The 16778-nt window shown below is 40.9% G+C and overlaps 1 protein-coding gene across 1 annotated transcript; it reads left to right on the top strand.

Annotated features, from left to right (window-relative positions):
- The first annotated feature begins 136 nt into the window (after positions 1–136).
- srp68 (signal recognition particle 68) lies at positions 137–14420 on the top strand. The gene is made up of 16 exons (XM_046046827.1): positions 137–522; positions 963–1029; positions 1771–1884; positions 2232–2427; positions 3288–3370; positions 3471–3580; positions 3721–3800; positions 3906–4046; positions 6578–6676; positions 8591–8655; positions 8986–9139; positions 9481–9575; positions 9946–10075; positions 12122–12197; positions 12315–12367; positions 12477–14420. Exons 1-16 carry the CDS (start codon positions 435–437, stop codon positions 12702–12704), a joined length of 1779 nt encoding a protein of 592 aa, XP_045902783.1. The 5' UTR covers positions 137–434; the 3' UTR covers positions 12705–14420.
- The last annotated feature ends 2358 nt before the right edge of the window (positions 14421–16778 follow it).

Genomic DNA, 16778 nt, shown 5'->3' with positions numbered 1-16778 from the left:
CATGTGAGAAAATGAGTTTACCTCCATTAGGCCATTTCCATCATATTTCACATATATATCTTAACTGTATACAACAGGGATTTTGTATTGGAGGGAAATCAGGTAAAATATGCATTTGTAGTTGCAATAGACCAGACATGGTTCCCATAGTAATATTCGGAATATATAATCCTGCATATGGGCTTATTATTGATTTATAGTGGACTGTAATATAAAGCTTTTTGTGGGTTTTGTTCAGTCGATCGCAGTTAATTACAAGTAATGTATTTCTCAGCGGGAATTGTATGAGAGATTTTCCTGCACAGTTCAGTGGAAACGAGAACCTATGAGCTAAATCTCGCGAGGATTGCATGTAGCCTCTCCCTGCGCCGTCATTGGTCCCTAACTGTACTTCGGACTGAGCATGTGTGTCGCTTAGCTGTTAGCATTTACAGATGGCCGCAGACAAGCAAAACGAAGCTAAAGTTTCTGTCATGGACGAAAATAAAGAAAATTCACCGGATGGAGGACTCGGACTGGAAAGTATCCTTCACAGCATTAAAATGTGTAGTAGCGGTTTTGTCTTTGACCCAGTGAATCTGTGTCAGGCTCAGAAGCTACCGTTAGCCTGCTAGCTCAGCTCGGTTAAAGGATAACGTTAGCGTTATTAGGCTACGTGTCATACTCTAGCAGGCTGTCACTCGTTACCGTGAAAAGATTTAATGGCTTGTCACACACTATGTTTTCAAGTCTAAGGAAGTTAAATCAACTAAGACTGTCAGTAAATATGTGTTGATGTAGACATCTTGTTTTGCAGCTATTTTCCCAGCTCTACAGTTCAGACCTTCTGGGTCAGTAAAGTTGCATCCACTGCTAACGTGACTGACGTATTCATGCTTGAATTATATGAATGACAAATATTTTCCTGGACTACCATGTTTGTGATGGTGTAAATACGTTTGTCCCTTAACACTGAGTCGCAGTTTTGCAAATAATAAAGGAGTCCCAGCAGCAGCATGGCCTCAGGCACGGAGACTACCAGAGATACAGGTGAGCTGTGTCCTGTAAAACTGCACCATAGCTGCAGAGATGAGTGATGTTGGACTGTGTTTCTAGGTGTCCATGAGGAGTAACTGTAACCTATTTGTGGAAATTGACATTGAACTTATAAATGTGACGTTTATTTCCACATTCCTAAAGTATTTACTGTAATGTACTATTACAGTACTTACAGAATTTCCGCTCGGGTATCAAAGTATTTCAGATACTGATTTCTGATTATTTATTTTGGACACCAAATTGTTTTATACATTGAGAAGAAGCTGTAGGCATGGAAACGTCTGATGCCATATGGTTCACATGAGACTGAGCTGGTGTACAAATAACGCTTTGAGCTTTGGAGGGTGAAATACTTTAGTAGGCACACTTGAACAATGTAATGCAATCAAATACAACACATTTGCCATAAATTTTACCCTAAAGAGACTTATAAGCCTCAGTTTTGTTCACCCCATTGACATACATGAGAGAAAAAATGGCCTCCCAGTATGTTTTACACACATCATTGTCACTACTTCACTGATCTCAAAAGTGGCTCAAATAACAAAACTAAAAGGAGGATAACAGATGTTCCTTAGACAACTTATGACGAGTATTTATTTTTTTACATGTGTGGTGTTATGCTGGAAATGACTTGACTGTGTGGTTGTCAGAGAGAAACCAAGATGAAAATGTACATCTAAGCGTTACTCATTTGCTGCAATGTAACTATCTCTGTGTAACTGTGATTAGGGGCTACTGCTCCCGCAGACTGCGTCGCCTGCGCAAGACTCTTGGCTTCAGGATGGGCAACCGACACAAGTTCATTGGGAAGAAAATAACTGTCGAAATGCTTTCAGACAGCAGGTGAGAAACGGATCGTCTGAGCCGGACATTAATGTGCAGTGAACTGGCCAATGTTACAGAAGACCTATATATGCAGCAAATACCAGTTGATCACACAAACGCTGTGTTTGATTCAGAATAATAAACACATCAAAGAGGAGTTTGAGGTGTGGTGTTCTCTACGTCAGACATGAGACTGCAAATGGTTTTGGTCACGTCACTGCTAAACCACACAATCAAAAACAGATCTTCAAAGATAATTCCTGACTGTGTCGACTTTGGATAGGAATTAAATTATTAAATGTGTCCTCTAAAAATAGTGAAAATATGCAACCAAACAACTGATGCAATGACCTCCCCCTCTTCAGGTATCTGTTGCTGGTTTTGATGGAGGCAGAGCGTGCATGGAGCTACGCCATGCAGCTGAAGCAGGAGGCCAATACAGAGCCACGTAAGCGCTTCCACCTGCTGGCACGACTCCGCAAGGCTGCCAAGCATAGCGAGAAGCTGGAGAAGCTGTGCGAGAGCCCCCGTGTCGACGCCAAGACCAAACTTGAGGCGCAGGTACGCAGACCAGAGTGACCTTCAGCCTGCTTTTAGTGCCGCAATGCGGGTGTAGAGAATAAAGGCCCATTTATACTCCTGCGTAGGGTCTATGTGCATACCTACGCCGTAGACTACGCACGTAGCCGTGCCTTTATACTTGTGCATAGGTGTGTCCGTCATTCTGCAATTACACCCCCAAACGCTAGTCGGCAGTAGCGCTACAGCGTCCACTGTGTTGACCTTTGCCGGCCGAGCAGGCTAACTTCCGGTTTAGCCCTCCGCTAACATAAATGGGGGTAAAATGTATACGTGCGGCTGGTGTAGCCTTTTCCAATGTTACTGACCGAATGGATCACATTCTGATAGCTTGGGTTGCGACGGTCAAATATATTGATTCACTGTGTTACAGCCGCCGTTTTGGACGCTAGTAAATGTTACTTCAATGCGCGGGATACTTCCGGTCGGCTTGGAGGCATTGCGAGGCTACCCAGCCGACCAATCACAGAGCTTACGGTCCACGTCGACTCGACGTGTAGTTACATTTTTGAGGAGGTGCACGTCAGGCGACTGACTGACCGTAGCCTCTGCGTAGCCCCGTAGCCTACGCTGTCGATTTGACTCAGAAGTATAAATTGCACTTAAGGGGTATCATGTACAATGAGATTGCAACCTCAAATGTCCAAAATTTGTTCTGAACCTTACTCACATTGTCCCTCAACTCTGTACCATTTGTTGATGGTTGCTTGTTACCACATGTCAACCAAAATAACTCACATTGTTGATACAGAATTTATTATTTAAAGTTGTGTCACGAGGAACACAAATATGATTTATTCTTCTTTTAACAACAGCTTTTAATCAATGTGTTTTTATTTCAGGCCTACACTGCATACCTGACTGGTATGGTGGAGTTCGAACTGCAGGAGTGGAAGCTTGCCATGGAGGCCTTCAACAAGTGCAAGTGAGTTTTAACATCACTGCAGTTTCTTAATACATTGGCACAATAAGTGGAAGCATTTTTATAAACGTTGGGAAATATTAAACGATTTTTGTCCTGTAAGGACCATCTATGAGAAGCTGGCCAGTGCGTTCACTGAAGAGCTAGCAGTTCTGTATCGCCAGCGTGTGGACGAGATATCACCAAACATCCGCTACTGTGCTTACAACATTGGTGAGTAGCACGCACACATACACGTGAGGGAAAACCGTTCCCTTCAACATAATTGACAGCCATCTTAGACCCGTGTAGGCATCCTGACATATTGTTCTCAAACTGCACCCCCACCCCCCACCTCCCAAATGTGATTGCAGGCGACCAGAACGCCATTAATGACTTGATGCAGATGAGACTGACTGGTGGAGGTGGAGGCATGATGGCTGAGAAACTTGAGGTGAACATATAGGAGTTAGACATTCGTTTATATGCTTGCATCCTAAAATGAAATCCGAAAATGTCTTTGCTCATCAGGAAATTAACAATTTTTTTTTCTCCTTAGGCCCTGATCACTCAGGCAAGAACGAAGCAGGCAGCCACCATGAGTGAGGTAGAGTGGCGAGGACGGACTGTGCCCGTCAAGATCGACAAGGCCCGCATCTTCCTGTTGGGTTTGGCAGACAATGAGGCCGCGATCGCTCAGGTCAATATTTTGTCAGTTTCTGCTCTGTAACAGATAAAAACAAACTTCACCGCCGTTGTTGTTAGCTGCTCTTAAAAGCGTTAAGAGCCAGCGCTTGGTGTCCCTGTTGCCTAGTGGTCTTTCTCTCCACATGCTGCCCAAAACACGTGACTGTGCAGACCACACGTGTGAACACGTCCGTCAATACAGACACCCAGTTTAGTATAAAGAGGACCTGTACGCTTCCCCTCTGTGCCTGAACATCCGTGTAATCGCAACCGCCCCGGTTCAGTTGTTGCATGTCACTCGCTCTCACCCCTCTGGTCACATTTCCTGTCTGGGGCCGCTAGCGTCTGTGTAACTGGGGGGGGGGGGTCATCAGAGGGTGTACGCCTAGGCTCTGCGTGTGCCTCCTCTTTTTTGTGACTGTGTGGACAAGTTCACTACTCAAACAGGGTACCAACTGATCCACTGCGCGTGGAACGAGTCCGCCAAGCTGACACCAGAATATAGTATAAACAGAAGTAGTTTGCATCTGATGTGTACGCAGCGGTCCTTGTACGTGTCCACTTTGAAGTATATTCGAGTGATTAAGGCACTTGTTCCTCAGTTCATCACAGCTCCATGTGCTACCCCATGTCCTTAGCTACTCTACGTGTGTGTGTGTGTGTGTGTACCTTTCTGACATTAGGTGTCACTTACACTCTGCAAGAGTGAATCAGATGAAAACAGTCAAAATGGCCATATGGCCTAAGTTTGAGAAAAGCAAATCTTCCTTACGAAAGTCTATGCAGTTCTTTAAACTTCCGGTAGGTTGCACTGTCCTCTTTACAGTGTTGCATGTCCCTGCACAGCCACCACATCTCATTCCTCCTGCTTTTTGATGCCCAAGAAAGCCAGAAGGCTTAGCACACCCTGCAGACACACCTGTCACAGCCACTCTGGTATCTGGCATGCAGCCTCTGTCATCGTACAACTGCATTCTGTGCATTTCAGCCCACACATGAACACAGGACTACACCCTGCAGGGCACTGTGGACAGATGAGTATTATCATATCTAAACACCTTTCAGTGAGTACTCAGAGAGTCGGAGTATGTCGCACCAACACCTTAATATTTCCTGTGTGTTACAGTACACCTGTTCTCAGCTCTTGGCCTCTGGGGACAGGAAACACTGTATTGGGGCATCCATTCATAGTGCTAGTAGAAGAACTGATTCCTCCTCTAATCAGTTTATCGGTGCAGCCCTCCCTTTGAACAACAGAAAGATGCTCGACAGGTTGAGCCAGTCGTGCTAGGCGTTGCCACAGTGTTGGCACACGTGTGTCACAAAATAACATCAGTCTTGTGGGTGTGTGAGCTGTTTATTCTCAGTAGTTACTAACATTTCTCCACTGTGTCGCTTATTAAGGGTTTTTTCCCCCCTTTTTTAAAGGTGAAGATGTGACGTCCTCAAAGGAGTGTAAAACAAAACACACTGTATCAACGTTTCTTCTGCTGTTAATCGCTTACACTTTGCCGCTTATAGTAATCAAGCACGGCCTCTTTCTTTAAATATGAACATAATGTGTCCCGTAGACCTATATATTATTATTATTATAGAGTATATTGTAGTAACGCATACCTATTGGATGAGTGTGTCGATGACGGATAGGTGAGGTGGAGAACAATCCTGTCATTCACAAAGATTTGGACCGTGAAACTCCACAGTGTCAGATTGCTGATGAGTTGTGTGCAGGAATGCATCCGCATCTTGCTGTGCCACATACCTTCACCTCGCCCCCAGTTTGTCACAGTCACGTCTATTCTCAAACTGTTACTCTTTGTAACAAAGTTATTACATTTTTGTGTTCGCATGATTGAGCTTTGTAAGTGCAACTGTAGCTTTTAATTTGGTGGACTGTATGTGTCTGAGTTTGGATGTGGAAGCCAGTGTTTCTACATTTTGTTTTCTTTGTAGTTTTATGTTCTTTTTAAAGATAGTTCACAATAGGGGTGTACAAACCAAATTTGTACAGGCTACAGCTCAGGTTTTCCAAGTTTACAACGAGCTCTCAACTCAAGTCTTCCCCTTCCAAATTCCTCTTTGTCAAGCCCTTTGACATAGTTTCAAGATTAAGTTTTCTTCCTTTAAGCTTTCTTCCCCTATTATCGTTTTATATCTGTGCTATAATTCCAAGTAGATGAAAAATAGGGCACTAATTTTACCATACATTTTATTAGACCACATGTGGATTAGTATCCGTGATGATACAGACCTACAGTTTTCTGTTCTGCTTAGTTTGTTTGCTGTATCTACTGCTGGTGCATAAACCAACTTTTACTGCTGATACTACACCATTACTTCCTGCATGTGCTTCATAATGGATACTTTTTAGTGTACAGGCAATATCGTCCTTTTACTATTAAGTGTTAACAGTGACATTCATGGTTAGTGGCTAACGCAGACTGATGTTTCAAGTTAAAAGCTCAGTGCTACTGGTAAATGTTGCAGTTCGAAATAGTCACTGTGTCCCTCTGTAGATCTTAATTAGTGTTTTTTATTGTGCAGGCATCAAACGAGGAGACCAAAGAGCATCTGTATGAAACCCTGCTGGCCGAGTGCAGAGACACCATCCAGGCTGTCAGAGAGGAACTCAAGAGTGAGGCGGTAAGATATGACTGGTTTTAAAAAGTTCACACATGTCGGTGAAGGAGAACAAAGTGAGTTTTGCCAAGGCCGGAAGCTTTTTGTGTTGTCCGTCGCACAGTAGAATGCAGTACCTCAGGAATGCCTTGAGAGAATTTCTTCAAATGTGGCACAAACATCCACTTGGACTCAAGGATGAACTGATTAGAATTTGGTCACAAACCACATTTATAGCCATAACTTAAGAACTGATGATCATATTACACAGCTTTTCGAACACTGAAAAGGTGACACATTGGATTCAAAGGTCTTTGTGAAAATAGGTTCTGATTTTTGAGCTTCATCAGAATTTCAAGTTTCATCGGAATCGCTTCACTGCAAACAATGTGTCAGAGTGCATAGCTAATTGTGAGTGAGTATCGCCTACAGCTCATAGAGAGGCTTTGCTTCTGAAAATACCAGGAGAAAACAGAAGCACCACATTTGGTGTAACTATACTCTATAAGAATGTATCTTAAGTAATGAAGTACATGTCTACCTGTTTAGCCAATGCACCTATGATAATCCTTCATTAATCAGTTCAACAGTATATATTCACTGGAATCATTCATCATCAGTATAGTGTTTTATTTGCTGCATGTATTATGAGTAGGGTTGGGTATCGTTTAAAATTTACAACACCAGTACTAAAACCAGTACCCTTAAAGTCATCCGATACCAATAGAGTACTTCATTTGATACCTTGCATAAAATGGCACCTGTGGAAGCCATAGTAGTTGATTGGTTGCCTATTATTATTTTTATTGATGTTATGGACAAGCAAGGTTATCTGTTTTATTTTTTTATTGTTTCAAATAACTGTTACATAAAATTGGAAATTGTATGAGATCGCTCCTCAACCTAATTGATTCATCCTCACAGGTATAAGACTACAGCTTGCGATTTTTTTTTATATTTGAATGAGAGAGGAGTGAAATAGTTTAGTGACCAAATAAGAAGAATTTAAAGTATTTTTTGATACGTGTTGAAAGTAAACAACAGAAAATTATTTTAACTTTCGATCAATAAACTGAAGTGAAAGATCTCCGAGTGCTTTTTCCTTTATGGGTGAGTCGTAAACCTCCAAAAATTATAAAGTATAAAACGAGTAAGGAGTCTGTTTAAACAAGTCACTTAACTACACTAAAGAAGCAAACAGAGGAAAACGGAGCACGTCCAGCCGATCAAACCAACAACACCTGAAGCAGCTGCAGCCGGAGGCTCCCTGAGTAAATCAGCTGATCGCTGCTGTGCCACAAAAGCGCTGTAATGGAACGCAGCGATCGATCAGTGACAAGTGATGTAAATAGCAAAAAATGTACAGAGAAGTGTTGAATGATACCAGAAAAAGAAACCAACGGAAAGACAAGCTCGTGGTGGTAAACTTGCAACAGTGACGAACGCATGGACACGGTGCATGCAGGCTTTTGTTTTTATTTTTTATTTTTTTTAATACAGTCTATGGTGCTGGCGTAGAAGAGGGGGAAAAAAGGCGTGATCTTCTTTCTTTCGGTGTGTAGCTTGCGTGTTTGGCTGTAAGAAAAACCATACATTTTATTTATTTATTTTTGTCGCAATCTGGCTACAAAATATCAAATGAAGTCTTGTTTTGACTGGAGACGTTTCGATTCTACTCGATACTGGGCTGTTTCTGTTGATATCATAAAGGTATTGAGTAGCGATACACATCCCTAATTATGAGTCTGGATAAACATGGATGTAAACTACAACTTGACAGACATACAGCAGCAGGGCAGTAAACCTAGTTATTTATGACCTAGATGTTTGGTATTGGGTCTGTCATCACTTGAAGTTACAGCTTTCTTACTAAGAGTGTGTGTGACGTTAAAACAGGAATGTGAAAACATTTCTGTTAAATATTGCTTGTCTTTGTAGAAGCAACGAGACAGGAGCTCTGATGGCGACAATGGCAAGGTGTCAAACATGCAGTTCCTGCACAGGTAAAAGAAACAGTCAAGACAGTTACTTGTGCTTGTAAATGCCTGAATCAGACGTAACATATCTTTCTCTTTATGTGTCAGATTAGACTGTCATTATCTGTGGCTGCAACTAATGAGTGTTTTCATTATTGATTTTTTTCCCGTCAATTATTTTCTTGTTTTGTCTGTAAGTTATCAGAAAAATTGATTTCCCAGAGCCGAGGTGGCCTCTTCAGATTCCTTGTTGTTTGTTCCGACCAAGTATCATATTTTACAAAGAAAAGCCACAAATCCCCACAGTTAGAAGCTGAAATTTTACATTGTGAAAAAAATGTGCTGTTCCTCCCCCAGTTACCTGACCTACATCAAGCTGTGCACACTGGTGAAGAGGAATGAGAGCATGGCCGACACTCTGCAGGCTAAACTGAAGGAACCCGAAGCCGACGAGAACAAGAGGGGACCCCGTCCACAGGACCTTATCCGCCTCTACGACATCATCCTGCAGGTAAATGTTTTAACATCAAATATATCTTTTTAATCGTAAGGTTCCGTATGTGTGGAGGGGTTGTTGATGGAAATGTTTTCTAAGCTCAAATCATGATAAAGCAAAGGTCACTGCTTTATTTTCCTATAAAGAATTGTCCATAATAGCAGCATGTATTTCAGTTGGTGTAATCAATTAAATCAGTTCTTAGTTTTTACTCACTGAAGCTGTGTGATGTTTGTTATGTGTTGTCATAAGTGAAGGGATGTGTTCTTGGCCTTATTGGACTGTCACTTCCTTCTCACAGTGCAGTTCGCCATCTGTCTCTCCCATCACCTCCCTATCCTCCCTCTGTTCTTTAGAGTCTGGCTGAGCTCTCCACCCTGCAGGGTCTGGAGGACGACCACACTTTCCAGAAGGAGGTGTCCCTCAAGACGTTGGTCTACAAGGCCTACAGGTCAGACGTCTTTGGTTTAAATGCTTTACCTGCACCTCCTACTCAAAAATCCAACTTAGAAAAAGTTGAAACTGAGAAATGCAATTGTTGTTTGAGACTTATATTCCCATTTTGAATTTGATGCCAGCCAACCTTTTTAAATACAGTGTTGTAAATTCAAAAAGTGTCTTCTGGATATATTTGCCAATGTTCAACACTGCCATATTGATAGCATGACATCAAGTGTATTCGCTCTTTCAGTTGCTGACTTTAGACTTATCTGAAAACAGTGTCTTCATGTCTTATTTCTAATAATAAAAACAGTTTCATGAATACATTTATTTTTTTATACATAAACGCACACGCTTATCTTTCCCTCTGTGCTCCTCAGGTGTTTCTTCATAGCCCAGTCTTATGTGCTGGTGAAGAAGTGGAGTGAGGCGCTGGTGCTGTATGAGAGGGTGCTGAAATACGCCAAGGAGGTCCAGTCTAAGGCCAAGAGCCTCAACAACATTCTCAAGGTTGGTCACAACAAAAAAATTAATTAATAAATTGACTACTTGGGGCTGGAATCTCTCAGTAACACAAAGATTTAATGTACAATCCATCATGAAAAGGTCTCCTTACACACATGTTGAGCAACAAAAAGGAAATGCACTCCATAGAGTAGGGAGGGGTACCTAAACCCGGTATTAAATGGACCCTGGGGCTAAATTATTTAAGGCCATGGTGTGGATAAGGTCCGACGTTACCAGTTCTCTGTACTCTCGTTTTGGGGTAATATCACACTGCAGCATCTGACCAGAGGGGGCTGTACTACAAAGGAAGATTAATGACCTAGCGAAGTATGTTTGAGCCTAAAGCCAGATATTTTAATTTCACAAAGGTGGCTTTCTGTTAATCTGGCTAGATCGCCATGGTGCGCACCTAACCTGCTCCAGAGGAGCTTATGTGCAGAGTTTTGGGGTTTAAATCAAATTAGGTTTAAAAAGCACTAATTCTGAGCAATATACAGTCGCAGGAAAAACTATGTGAACCCTTAGAATTACCTGCATTTCTGCATAAATTGGTCATAAAAAGTGACTTGATTTTCTTCTAAGTCACAACAATAGACAGTCTGCTTAAACTAATACCACACAATTATGTTTTATAGAATTTTATTTTATTGCCACTCCAGAAGGTGTATTTTCTTCTTCTGAAGCCATTCTGTTCATTTACTTCTGTGTTTGTGTCGTCATCCTGTTGCATCACCCATCTTCTGTGGAGCTTCAATTAATGGACAGATGGCCTTACAATCTCCTGCAAAATGTCTTGATAAATTTTGGAATTCATTTTTCCATCAATGATTGCAACCCTTCCAGGACTTAACTACACTAAAGAAGCTTCCAAGCAGCAAAGAAGCCCCAAACCATGATTACCCTCCACCATACCTCACAGTTGGGGTGAGGTTTTGCCTCATCAACCTCCATTGAGTATTCTGCTCTGTGCTGGTGCAGTCATCTTTGCAGGACAGCCACTCATAGGGAGAGTAGCAACAGTGCTTAACTTTTTCGATTTTATAGACGTTTTTCTTACTGTGGACTGATGGACATCAAGGCTTTTAGAGATACTTTTGTAACCCTTTCCAGCTTCATGCAAGTCAACAATGCTTAATCCTAGGTCTTCTGGAAGCTCTTTTGTTCGAGGCATGGTTCACATCAGGCAATGCTTCATGGGAATAGCAAAATTAAGATTGATGCTTTTTTTTATATATCTAACCAACACCTCTAATCTTGTCTCATTGATTGGACTTCTGACCAGTTAGTTTTTGGAGAAGTCAGTAGCCTTGAGGTTAACATACTTACTCGGTGTGTTCAATAAAAACATTAAAACATATAATTGTTTGTGTAGTATTAGTTGTAAGCCGACTGTGTTTGTCTATTGTTGTGACTTAGATAAAAATCAGATAACATTTTACGACCAATTTATGCATAAACGCAGGTAATTCCAAAGGATTCACATACTTTTTCCTGCAACTGTAGATTTTTCACTTAACTAAGCCGTGTAATTACAGTAGCGCAAACAGTATGCGATGCATTGCCAAGGGAATCTTGCGTGCATTGTTAGAAATGCAGAAAATATTTTTTTCTGTTTGCTTTCAATTTTACACAGCAATATTATCCATACACTAAAGAATAATGAAGGCCCAGCAACTACTGAGATACTTTGCTGCTAATGGATCACAGATTGGAAAATTCATTAGTCTATGTGGATTTATCACAGATAATATTAAATAAATAAAATTTATTTCACTTTTGTTTGGCCAAATATTAAAGTGACTTCCGTGTATTCTTCATTATGGGAAGTTAAAATTCATCTGTCTGAAACAACATTTAGTTATTTTTAAAATATTCAGTTCTACTCCTGTTCAGAATTTATTCTTTTTCTAAAAAACATTTTTATTTATTAATGAAAAGCATCTGATTCAGAGTATCAGTAAGAGTAGCCCTGAATGATTTTGCAGTCAGTCGTCTTTTTGACAGTTTACTAACATCGGTACATCACTGTTGTGTGTCCTGTTTCTGCAGGATCTCCCTGACGTTCAGGAACTCATTGCTGAGGTCAACGCTGAAAAATATTCTCTTCAAGCTGCTGCCATTTTAGGTGAGAGCCCTTTTTGAACTGACTGCTTTCTAGCCAGCTCAAGAACCCATTTAGTCCCATTTTGTTCTGTTCTGCCTGGATCTGGGTTCAACCCTTAGCAAATGTTTTGTGTTTCAGACACTGACGAGACCGCTGAAGTTCCTTCTCAGCAGCAGGTGAAAGACAACACGGTGAGTCAGCTTACAGAGAAAACAACTCTTAAACTGGATGGAGTTATTGTAAACATGCAGTAATCTGTGATTAAATAATGCTCACTTTTTTAATTTCTTCCTCATGTAGCCCCTCTGCAACCGCCTGGAGACCTTCCGCCTTGACCCCGCCCTCGTGGGAAAGCAGCCCAATCTGGTCCAGTTCCCTCCTGACTTCCAGCCAATCCCCTGCAAACCCCTGTTCTTTGACCTTGCTCTCAACCATGTGGCCTTCCCGCCGCTGGATGACAAGGTGGAGCAGAAGGGCAAGGGCGGTCTTACCGGCTATATCAAGGGCATCTTTGGCTTTGGCAGCTAAATCGGTCCACAGGCTTTTGGTCTCCACAGGGTAGCCACGAGGCCCCGGGTTTACCACGAAAAACCAGGCTTGGGTCGGTTGTTAATTAGAATAATTTCAGTTGCTTTTTTGTTTTGGTTTTTAGTGCCTAAGTGCAAGATGGATATGTTTGCAGTTCTGAGGAAGCCAGTTGGAGTCTAATCTTCCATGGAAGACTATAAAGAGTCAATCAATTGAATCCATTTCAAGTAGCAATATGACCCAAGTCGACCTGCCACCTTTTAGTAATCACCCGTTTGCATGGGTTTGAGCTTTGGCGGTGTCTTTCAAGTTTTGCAGGTTACAATGCTATGGTCTTAAGTACAGCCAAGTTGTCAATCTCTCTATCCTGTGAGAGTAGCCACTTAGCACCAGTAGTAGTTAGTAATTTTTATTTTAGTGTTATATAAGCGCCTTGACAAATGTTTTCAGGATCGTTTCTAAAACATAAAATTTACAAAGTGCAGTTTTGTTTTGACAACTTCTTTGACTTAAAAAAGCTAAGTGGTGCTCATCCGATACCACAAATTTCCTGTCACCTATAGTCGAACAAACTGAAGCTGTTCGATCAATCATCGTAAAAAAAGATGTAAGCTCTGTCCCATTTCTTGCAGTAACCTTTGCTCTGGTTGTTCCTCCAATTGACTGTGTATTAAGACACCAATTCAGAACTTCACATGTTGACCGATCAGGCCACCACTGCACCCATAAGGCCTTGCAGGCAACGCAGCATAAAACTGCATTAAACCTTTTTGTTGCCCGTCTTTTGTAAGTGGCTTGTGATGTGTACAAGTTATGTGAACAGGGATGTAACCGAATGAAGGAAGGCTGAATTAAGAATCGAGATACAGCTTGAAAGTTTTAGGTGCATAAGTCTGTGTCAGCTGCAATCTACACAGGTCATATTGCATATGTTGCCGCATATGAAGTTTGGCACTACACTTACCATCACGATGGAGACGAGTCCAACAGCGTCAGCTCGTCTAGATGGAAGCGCAATCCTGAGGTGGGAAATAATTGCAAGTGCAGCTAATGAGACTAATTAATTCCTGTAATGTTTTTTATTAACAATTTTGTTTAATTTTTCAAATCAAAGTCAGATAGCAGTAGCCACTAAGGACTTAAGAGTTTTTAGCACCTTTCATTCATCATACCACCACACGTGATTGTCCATCATGAGCTGGACTAAAATGTTTTCATCACCGGTGACGTGTAACTGTAATGCTAAAAAAAATCTTTTATCAGCTGCTGTTTACCAGTCATAATGTCCACACCAAAGCCGCTCCTTTCCTCTGATCCTTAAGGGACCTGGTTTGCCTGTGATACCTGATGTCTGTGTCACCCACCTTCTCGTATATTTAACTGTTTTGCTCAATAATTTTTATCCATGTCTTTTTGTTTTTAATTTGTCTTTTTTTCATTTGCTCTTCAATATTTCATGTTAAAGAATTAAGATGGATGTGCTGGAATAGCCCCAGCACTTTACCTTGATTAGCCTGGAAAACCATTAGTCCTGATCAGTAATAGTTGGAAAAATCAACAGAGAGAGAGAGAGAGAGAGAGAGAAAATGAAATGAGAATGTATAATTTGATTTAATTTCCAGGCCTATAATTAAATATGTTTGAACCAAACGCTGTTTTCTTTTTCTGTGGAAAATCCTGTGACATTAATTTAAACTGATTCAAAGATTCCTGTGATTGGGTATTATTGTTATGTAACCTTTAGAATTACTATAAACTCAAACCCCTCGTGTTTTAAAGTAAGTAAAAGGTAAAATTCTGAACGAACGAAAGGTGTGTGATTGTATTGTTTTGGGTGTGTCAGGGGTGCGTAGGATGCCTTAGCAGGGTGTGAATGTGTTTAGGTTCCGTTTGTGTATGCCCATTTTCACAAATAATTACATAGGTGTGTTTGTTCCTCAAACACATCTGGCCTTGCAAACTTTTCCCCTACATTTTAACATTAGTCACATGTATATTTATTTGAATTAATCAGTTCAGTTTTTATTGCCAGGTATGTGTACACATACAAGTTATTTGACTCAGGATTGTACAATGCTCATGATGTGCTTACTTGTACAATAATACCACAACATAATAATAAAATAAAATCAGACAAACTACAGAATAGACAACACTAATATACACACTGAACAAAACAATATAGACATATTGAAATATATAATTCAAATAGTGCAGTGATCAGAGTGCAAAGGATGCAAGAGTAAACTATTCTCATTATGTACATGTTGAAGGTGGAGATGATATACAGGTACACATACATGCATGCATGTACATGTACACAGTGTGATGGAGCATAGTGCAAAGGATGCTGGAAAAAATAAATAAGACCTATGACCTGAGGTAGGTGTATTGGTATACAGGATATACAATATGACAGTATGAACAGCACTGAAATAGAGAATGGTGAATAAATAAGTGGAAACCAGTAAACAGGTGGCTGAATTGACCGCTCATTCCCCCTTGCACATTTCTGCCTGAAATCATATCTGCCGCGTCCCCTCACTCTCCTCTACTCACATTCCTTTGTCACTCCAGGAGCACACAGGCCTGTGCTCTGCCTGGATGGACTGAAGTGAAGTGGACAAATGTTCCTTGATGAGGTGGAGATAAATGCTTATCTGCAGGAAGGAGCCAAAGATAAGACACAGTTTGGCTAATTGTGCTTGCTGTTTTCAAATTTCTATAAATGTGTTTATTTGCATTATGTCACTTTTATTTTGCAGATAAAGAGATTAAAGATGTGGAGGATACAAAAATACATATTTAATACATGCAGATATCTTTGTTTTGGTACTGCACCGTACAAGTGAGAAGAGAAAAGTTCCAAGGTACAGTAACAGCATCAAAGCTTTGTAAGACATCAGATGTGAAGCAGACAACCATGCTGTTTGTCTGCTGTGTGTAGTTTAGTGAAGAAAAGTGACACACCCTTGCTGTTTCCACCTTTTGTTGGTTCCTCAGTTCAACTGTCAGGAATGGCAGGCATGCAGACAAAAGCCCTGCCATGTCTATGTTGCCCTGCAAGGAATAAAAAATAAGTGTTACTGATGGCTTTTCAGTCACAGGAGGGTTTGACCTCCAGTAATATCTCTGATCTTTAACACCCAGAGGGACCAGAGTGCAGCATTAGATCTTGATTTACAGCCGTTTCTGTGTAGTCACTCCTGTTTTCTCTTTCTTTCTGTCTATCCTTTCTGAGCCATGTTAGCAGCTTGGCTCCATGGATAGCAATCTTGGTCTGTCAGTCGGCCTACTTTGGTCCGGACAAATATCACAATAACTAACAGAAGGATTGCCATGAACTTTTGTACAGATGTTCATAGTCCTGAGAGGACAAGTCCTAATCTATGGCCACCAAAGGTTAACATTTTATTTTTTCAGTAAAATGTCTCGACAACTATTGGACAGATTTCCATGAACGTGAAATTCATGTTCCCCTGAGGAAGAATTGTAATAACTGACCTCTTTACGACCAAATACCTAAACTAATTCCCCATCAGCCTCAGGTGTGCATGCACGCTAGCATGCTGATGGTAGCATTTAGCCAATGTAAATTTCCATTGGCTTGTGATGAATAAAGTTGTTCTGATTTCTTTTGACATAATTGAAGCATTTCTCATTCCCTCTTTTTTTCCCTAATTCCTGGATATTTGGACACATTGCTCCAGGAATTTGAACCAGTATATTTTAGATCCAGAAGAGGAAGACCCCACAAAAGAAAGCATATGTAGTCGGTAATTTATTACCACCAAACCATTTTAAAGTTGAGATGAATGAGATGAAAGGTCATTCTTGACCTTGGAAACAATATTTAATCAAACAATCTTACCACAAAGTAATTTTCATAGCTGTTTGGGAACTTTCAATTGTATGGCAGGATGGTAAGAACTTTGCCAAGTTGTCAAGTTTCCATTTTTCTGAGCACTTTACTTTTTGACCAGTTTGGCTTGAACATTAAGATTAAAGGTTTATTTTTTGCTCTGGAAACCGCAGTTGATGAAGTAATCTAACCACAAAGTCCATTAGGTAGCT

This window comes from Micropterus dolomieu, linkage group LG04 (genome assembly GCF_021292245.1).
Source record: "Micropterus dolomieu isolate WLL.071019.BEF.003 ecotype Adirondacks linkage group LG04, ASM2129224v1, whole genome shotgun sequence".
Lineage (NCBI taxonomy): Eukaryota > Metazoa > Chordata > Actinopteri > Centrarchiformes > Centrarchidae > Micropterus > Micropterus dolomieu.
The sequence above is the reverse complement of the archived record's forward strand: the minus strand, read 5'-3'. Positions and strand labels throughout refer to the sequence as shown.